The 8,133-nt window shown below is 41.4% G+C and overlaps 1 protein-coding gene across 1 annotated transcript; it reads left to right on the top strand.

The window, feature by feature from the left end:
• The first annotated feature begins 42 nt into the window (after positions 1-42).
• On the top strand, positions 43-6,978 carry TMEM129 (transmembrane protein 129, E3 ubiquitin ligase). The gene is made up of 4 exons (XM_042812779.1): positions 43-296; positions 1,133-1,607; positions 3,920-4,079; positions 4,827-6,978. The coding sequence occupies exons 1-4, from the start codon at positions 92-94 to the stop codon at positions 5,073-5,075; spliced, it is 1,089 nt and encodes a 362-aa protein (XP_042668713.1). The 5' UTR covers positions 43-91; the 3' UTR covers positions 5,076-6,978.
• The last annotated feature ends 1,155 nt before the right edge of the window (positions 6,979-8,133 follow it).

Raw genomic sequence — 8,133 nt, 5'->3', positions numbered from 1 at the left:
CTACCGCTCCCAGGGAGCCGCGCGGCGCCGCGCCGGGCCGTGCCCCCGTGGACGGGTGGCTGGGCGGCGGGAGCGGGGTCCACGGCGCAGGATGGAGAGTCCGGCGGTGACCTTCACCTTGGCTTACCTGGTATTCGCCGTCTGCTTCGTCTTCCCTCCCGACGAGGTGCGCTCGGCCGGCCTGACGGTGCAGAGCCTGCTGGCCGCCTGGCTGGGCAGCGAGGACGCGGCCTTCGTGCAGTACCACCTGCGGCGCAGCACCGGCACGCTGCTGGCGCACTCCCTGCTGCCCCTCGGTGAGCGGCGGGCCGGGGGGTGGGCTGCCTTCCTGCCTCGGTGCGGGCAGCGGGCACGGTGTGCTGCCGTGCCCTATCTGCCAGGGTTCTTGGTGGTATACACGCTTATCTTTGTCGCCAACACGTGGAGTTGCAAAGGAATAGTGTTTTCTTTAATTTGGAAGTTCAAATCGGCTTCCTTTGGCAATGTATTTCAGGTAGAAATCAGCGATGGGTATGGACATGAAGTACCGAATGTATTCTTGACCTGGCTAAGAATTATTCAGGTGCACATCAGTGAGCACAGTGGATAGGTTAACCAGGAGTCTGCGTTGATTGATGTACTTAAAATTAGAGAATCATAGAAGATTGCAAGTTGGACTCATAAGATTTGTATAACACTTGTGTCTCCATGTGAAACCACTCCAAAATCATAGGATTATTTAGATTGGAAAGACCACTAAGACCATCCAGTCCCACCATCCACCCAAATCAGAACATATGGCTGAGAGTAGTGTCCAAACACTCCTGGAACTCCAGCAGCTCAGGGCTGTGCTCATTGCCCCGAGCAGCCCGTTCCATGCCCACCATCCTCTGGGTGCAGACCCTTTCCCTAAACCCCAGCTGCCCCTCCCCTAACACAGCTCCATGCCATTCCCTCGCGCCCTGTCACTGTCACAGAGGGCAGAGCTCAGTTCTGCCACTCCACTCCCTGTGAGGAGCTGCATCTGCCATGAGGCCTTCCCTCAGCTCCTCTGCGCCGGGCTGAACAAGCTGAGGGACCTTGGCTGCTCCTCACACTTCTTATCCTCTAATGGTTAAAGCCATTGCACTTAATTGCTTCCTTTTCCCTGCAGGTTATTACCTTGGTATGTGCTTTGCTGCACCTGAGAAACACCTTTGCTTCTTCTACCTGGCCTCAAAAGAATGGAAAATTTTCTTCTTCTTTGCTGTTCTCCTTCCAGCAGTCAGTAGCACCCTGGCGTATTACTGGTCACGGAAAGGTTGGAATAACCACCCGTTGGCCCGGACACTCGCTGTTTATGCTCTGCCACAGTCAGGTTGGAGGGCAGTGGCTTCTTCCATCAATACAGAATTTAGGAGAATTGACAAATTTGCCACCGGAGCCCCAGGAGCGAGGGTGATTGTTACAGACACATGGGTGATCAAGGTAACCACCTACTGCCTACATGTCGCCCAGCAGCAGGACATTCATTTGACTGTGACAGACTCCAGACAGCACGAACTCACACCGGACTCAAACATGCCCGTGCAGTTCCTCACCATCCGTGTTGCCAGTGTTAATCCCTATGTGAAGGCATTTGATATCCGGTAAAACAAAATAACACTTTACAATTATGACATATATGTGATATACGATGGCGTTCGTGAAGTGTTCTTGGAGCAAATCTGAAAGCTCAATGACTCTCGCTTCTCTCTCCCTGCCCGGTGCTCAGAGATGCTGTATGCACAGTTCTACCATGCAGTGCAGTGAAAAAAAGTTTAAAAAGATTCATGTGCCCACAATAATAAATGCACAGTGGTTAAACAGAAACAGAGGGACTGCCCTATTTGGTCCTCTCTTAGGAAAAGGGTTGTGCTGGATGCAGAAAGAAGTAGCTGGAAAAACTTCAGTGAGAGGTACTGGAAGAGAGCAATAAGAAGCAATGGAGAATAAGAAAGAGAATCTTCAAGTCTTTGGTCTTACAAATTTGGTGGTGAAGAAATAGTGATATTTCTAAACTTGGCTGTTGTTCACTCATATTTTTACCCCTTCCTCTGCACAAGCCTCCTGATTTTGTCATTGCTCAAAAGAATTCTCACTGCTCTACTGCAAGCCAGCTGCCCTTAAAGCTAGGAAGTAATTCCAACCCATTTCTGATTGATGAGTTGTAATAGCAGTAAATGATAGTAAATGTGCTGTGAACAATTAGGCCTTGTTTTCCAAGGGCTTCAGCTGTTTTTTAGCAGTCTTCCTATGTAGCTGAGCAAAAGTACAAGTTCTGCAGAAACCCTCAACGCTGATCAGAATGATACTAAAATCTGCCTTGTTCTTGTGTCGTGAAAGGGAATTTGTGCTCCTGCAGTTATATATTTGAAAAGGTATTTGAGTGTCTGTTGTTGTAAATGTCAGCAGCTTTTATTTACCAGATAATGAAAAGCAGGCAGGCTTGTAGGTGGGGTTCCAGAGAGCCAGAGGGCTCCTGGCAGGCATGAGGACGACATAGAGATGAGGTGTCAGAAATTGGGTGATATGCTCAGACTGAGGGGTTAAGGTAAGCATTATAGGATCCTAAGGACTTCTATAGACCTGTGAGAGTAGTGATCAAATAAATATTAAATAACTAATTATCTTCTTCTCTAAGTGATAAAATTGCATCCCATCATACTGGGAAAAGCACGAGATCCTTGACAGTTTCTTTTAGGGAAAAGAAATCCAAATCCCAAAATTTTATGGTTAACCAAAACATCATCCAGAAGAGTTTTTAGAAGTTCTTGTAAGACGCATCAAAAGTAGCAAGTATTCTGGAATGCAGTCATACAGTGTTTAAAAAAAGTGCCATAGAACAGAATTCACTTTTTAAGAATGTAGGACCACTGTGTATTTCCAGAATCAGAAGTAGGGATGTTTCTGAAAGAAAAGTGCTTCTGTGTAGGCAGGCCACGTTTCCCCATGTGCACAGTGAGAGTTCTTTATCTGGGTATAAAGGTCTGTGTTATTTTCACAGTCAGCAAACTCTATTATCCTTCAGCAGTTAAAACAATGGAGACCACCAGGAATTAAAGATGAACATTGCGTTTTGCTGTGCTGCAGGAACCTCAGCTGGGGCAGAAAGACTGAGGTATTTCAGGGCGATGTTCCCAGGGCTCCTCCATAAAAGCTGCTTAATGAGGGAAACACAAAGTTGGGGAGTTCAGAGTGTTGTGTTTTGAAGGGTAACAACAGTAGTGTGTCACTGCAGGATCTGTACAAGGTCTTATGTGCCACGTGAGGTCTGTTGGACTCAGGGAGACTTCTTTTACTAGCAGCAAGCTAGTGTGAAGCATGACCTGTTGCTACCTGAAATGAGAGCATGTCACATTTAGCAGGCATTTGCAGCCTTTTGAAATTTCAGTTTTAATCTATAAGCGTATGAGAGAACCAGAAATTAATACTGACTTTCTTCTGATTCTTACATGTATCAAAATACATATCGGAATACATGATGCGTGCCTCATTGTGTAATACAGTCATACAGCAACTCTAATTTCTGTCCTCTGGGGTTAATGTACTATGGTTAACTATATATATTAACTTATGGTATAAGGAAACAGGCATTGAAAAGGTAGACAGAAACTGTGCATGCAGTATTTTATAGATAATTCATGATATATTATGTATTTTTACTCATGTTGTTGAATTGACTGTCTGGACATGAAGCCTGAACTTGCTTATATGTGCAGGCTGGGATCTAGGCAAGAGGACTGCATGTTCCAAGAGATATCGGGGAAAAAATACAAACAAAAAAGAAACCAGACAAAACAAGCCCAGCAGAACAGTTGGTTCTTCTGTGTACTCACTTTTCTGTGTTTAACCTCTGTGAGGTACTATCGAGGTATTTGAATGGATAATTGTGGTAACATTTTATTCCATCTTTTTCAAGGCTGAACTCCACAGAGTATGGGGAGCTCCGAGAGAAGCTACGTGCTCCCATCAGTAATGCAGCTAATGTTGTGATCCACCAAAGCCTTAGTGATTTATTTCTAGAAACCTTTACATCTCTAGTGGAAATGAACCAGACGTATTCTGTTCCAAGCACTCAGGTGAGACTTTCTATCCATGTGAAACTGTAATCATTTATTTTACAATATAGCTGAGCCCGCAATTATTGTAACTGGTAATTTTGTTTACTTTGAGTTCACCTCCCATTTCAGTAAACATGTAATAAACGTAGATCGAGCTGCTGCTTCTGTTTCCTCTAGAAAATGAACTGTATTGTGAACGCCATATTTTTGAGACATGAGAAATAGCAGAGCAGAAGTTGTTTCTTTAAAACTTTAAAACATTTGGACATGGTGATGTTGCATTTCCAGAGAGTTTATGGAGTAACAGCTGCTATTCCTGTGCTTTAAACAGCTTGTTTTCCTAGACAGCCCAGTTTTGCTGGATCTTCTCCTGTAATAAATTAATAATTCTTAACTGGGACTTGCTTTAAGTGAAGTCAGTAGTCAGGTGCTGCAACAGACTGCCGGGGAGGTGGTGGAGAATCCCTGGAGATGTTCAAGAAGAATTTGTATGTGGCACTGAGGACACGATTAGGGGGCATGTGGGGATGGACTGATAGTTGTACTTGAAGATCTTAGAGGACTTTTCCAATCTTCATGGTTCTATGATTCTAAGCTTTTGTCTTTGGTGAACCTGACTGGAGGAAATGAGGCAGTTCTGCCTTGAGGTTCTGTCCAACTCAGCTTCCTGTTATGCTTCTGTGCAGACTTTTCCAAAAGCCTTTTAGAGAGCAATAACAGAAGACATTCTCTGCAGTTCATAGTCGTGGCATTTTTCTCTTTTAGGAGCTGGAGCCATGCATAGGATGCATGCAGACTATTGCAAACATCAAGCTCATCAAGAACTGCCAAGAGCCAAATGAAGGGGAATGTCAGCAATGCTACTGTCGTCCAATGTGGTGCCTCACCTGCATGGGCAAATGGTTTGCCAGCCGACAGGACCAGCAGCACCCAGAGACATGGCTGTCAAGCCACGTGCCTTGTCCAACTTGCAGAGCCAAATTTTGCATTTTAGATGTTTGCATAATACGATGAATAACATTTGGGTATGTTCTAACTTTTTAAATTTGTATTTCATCGTGGTTTTGGTCAAAAGGCCCATTAGCATTGTTTCTTAGACTTTGCATTACACAGGAGTGCAAGCTCCAGAGCTCTGTTTTACAGCATTGAAAATGGATGTACATTTGCTCAGTTTTTCTCAATTTTTACCTTTTGTCTTTGGTTTTTACACATCAGATGTCAGTTTCTGAAAAATGTTGCTTGAAACGTTTAGTAAAATTTTGCTTTCTATGTCTTGGATGGTATAAAATCATCCTATCCATGTTTGCAATACTATTCTCTTTTAACCTAGGTATTTCTGACTCTTTCATAAAGGGCTGAGAAAATTACTTTGGTTATAGTTCACTGATACTTTTGTTTATTCTTTAATCCATCTGCAAAGTTCTTATTCATCTTTGCAAGTGTACACCAAACAAGAATACCAGTTGTTCTCCTTCTGCTGGTCCCCTCCATTTATAAAGGAGATTGGTTTCTGTAGACAAAGGAATTGAATTCCTGAAGTTACATAATTTCCACAGGGACCTTTTATTCCATTTATCTGCCTTCAGTTTATTTTTTGATGGACTTTTTTATTTCAAACAGAAGGATTTAGAACTATATCCTGCTTACTTGCACTGCTATTGCTGTGCAGTATTAAATCTATAGAGCTGCATTGCTTAAGGTTTTAGAGTTTTCTAGGTGATGGCTTTTTTCCTATATTTCAAATATCCGAATTATCTGAATTACCCGAAAGAATGCTCGACTACTTCAAAGACTTTACTTTTTGTTGTTGTTGTTAATTTTTTTCTCCTGAAGGACTGCCTTTTCTCTGAAATAGATGTCAGGATCACAGAGATTGAAGTTGCTGTGCTAGGCACCCGAGAATGGCCAATCATCATTTCCCTAATGAAAATTTTTCAGGCTTGCACTTCAAAGCCTGATCATAAGGAACAGACATTGTTTTAGCATTTGTAGGGTACCAGTGCATACTTCCAGATGCAGTGTGCATCCAAATAATTTGTAAATTCAAATCAAAGCATTTTCTATAAGGAGCCATTCTCCTGGACCCAAATGCAGTGCTTACCATTTCATCTGTCCATCAGACACTTCAATAAATAGTTACTTGGCACGCTTCTTGGTGAAAAGCTTCAAGCTGCTGGAGAATGTGTGGGTTCTTGCATTGCTTTACGCACTGCAGTGGCTGAGAAGCAAATGTTTGCTTACCCAGGTGGTTTTCCTTACGGTGCAGTAACTTCCAGAAACAAGTGGGCCAGGTGATGAGAAAGGTGTATTTTAATGCTTTGGTCCAGGAGAATGAAAGCCCTGATACTTCCCATAATCAGAAGGATCTTAATTGTAAATCAAAAGCACAAGTGACATGGCAGTGCTTAACTGGCACCTCTAGACTGCCTTGAGAAGAAAGACTGCTTTGAGCAGAAATTGCTGGCAACATTTTTTAACCTTTAGAAGAATCCTGCAGGGCCAGGTGGGGTTGTCTGCTATGCACCTTCTCACTATACACCAGACTTTACAAAAAATGTTTACTTATGGTAAGTTTGCATAATAAAGGATGTGGTAATTCAAATAGTTGTAGAAGGGAATGCATAATTTTGGACTTTGTCACTGACAGTCATTCAACTTGTACATCTCTTTTTCAGTTTGGAATAAAAATATTTTAAAGATCTATGAAGATCATAAAAACCTTGAGACTTTTGGATTATAGCACATGTAATTGCAAATATTCTTATTAAAAAAAAAAGAGTCGATTGCCCATAATATTGCATGGAGTAAAAGCTTTAGATTCCCAATTGCTCGTGCAGTACAGTTTTTCTTTAGGGAAATCTATCATCTTTGAATTGAAGTTTCTATTTCAGTGGAACTTTGCTTTTACCCATCTTATTTTGCCAACATGACAGTAAAACAAGGTAATAGTCATAAATGTATAGTACTCTTGAATCTTTTGATGGTTGTGCTCTTTCCACAGAAGTGCCTCAACTTTAGTAATAATTACCAAAATAAAATGATGAATTATGTTAATAATAGTGCCTGGCTTATATTCCTTAAAATAAGCATTTTTTCTAAGTTTAAATTCTCATAGTAGTCTGGCATGCCTATGAAGTTTTTAAGCTTTTAAAAGGCAATGTTACAGAATGAACTTGTTAAAAATCTCCATGATATTCTCTTCATACAGACTGAAGAAGGCAAAACCATGACACATTTTTGAGCACAGGTCATCTGTTATCTTATAATTCACCAAACGTGAAATTTATTCCTTCTGTAAATTTTCCTACTATAAGCTGAATGTAGAGGGCTACATAAAAGAAGACATGAAAACAATTAGTGTATTTGTCTCAGAGGAAAACAAAAGAAAAGAGAGTAGCACAGGATATCATGAAATCAGAGGGGGAGATTTTTAGAAAGGCAATTAAAGAACAATGTGTTCAATTAATGGTATGAATTTGGGGATGTTTCTCTAGCACGTGGGCTTCCATCCCTTTGGCTCACTCAGGCCACACTGAATGAACAGAAATTGTCTTGTGTTCTATATAAAGTATATAGTCAAGGAATATAAATGACAAGAATTTTTATTTTTATACATTTTTTATTAAAACACAATTTTAAAAGGGTAACAAAAACAAAGAACTGGTGGAACATTTGACCTTGCTTTTGTGTAACACATCTACGTCTGGTTCGATGGAAGCAGTTGCAATTCTTAGTTCTCAAGACACATTTCAGAGATTTCTGAACTACTTTTACTCTTCCTGTATTACAACAACGTAATGAGCAAAAAAAGGCATTTCATACAGTTTTGTACTTCCTATACTACAGCTGTTAACACCTATTTTAAAATATTGACTGCAGACACTGCAGATGATGTGGGTCATTTTTACCCTTCCCAAAATTACACAAAAAAATTCTCATATTACACACCCACGTTTCATTGGTTATTAGTAGATGATACTCCACTAGTCTGCATTCAGAAGGCCTATCGATCTGTCATTTTTTACCAATTTTATATTTACTACCCTTTCTGAAGTTGTAAAGCCTGGCTTGT

Source organism: Centrocercus urophasianus, unplaced genomic scaffold, assembly GCF_019232065.1.
Source record: "Centrocercus urophasianus isolate 14NV4802_14NV808 unplaced genomic scaffold, USGS_Curo_1.0 seq_13, whole genome shotgun sequence".
NCBI lineage: Eukaryota > Metazoa > Chordata > Aves > Galliformes > Phasianidae > Centrocercus > Centrocercus urophasianus.
The sequence above is the reverse complement of the archived record's forward strand: the minus strand, read 5'-3'. Positions and strand labels throughout refer to the sequence as shown.

What these genes read in the sequence shown, in the direction of transcription:
- TMEM129 (XM_042812779.1), top strand. Translation starts at nt 92, where the DNA reads ATGGAGAGTCCGGCGGTGACCTTCACCTTGGCTTACCTGGTATTCGCC. An exon ending in GCACTCCCTGCTGCCCCTCG is followed by an intron (nt 297 to 1,132) that starts GTGAGCGGCGGG and finishes TTTTCCCTGCAG; the next exon opens with GTTATTACCTTGGTATGTGC. An exon ending in ATTCTGTTCCAAGCACTCAG is followed by an intron (nt 4,080 to 4,826) that starts GTGAGACTTTCT and finishes TTTCTCTTTTAG; the next exon opens with GAGCTGGAGCCATGCATAGG.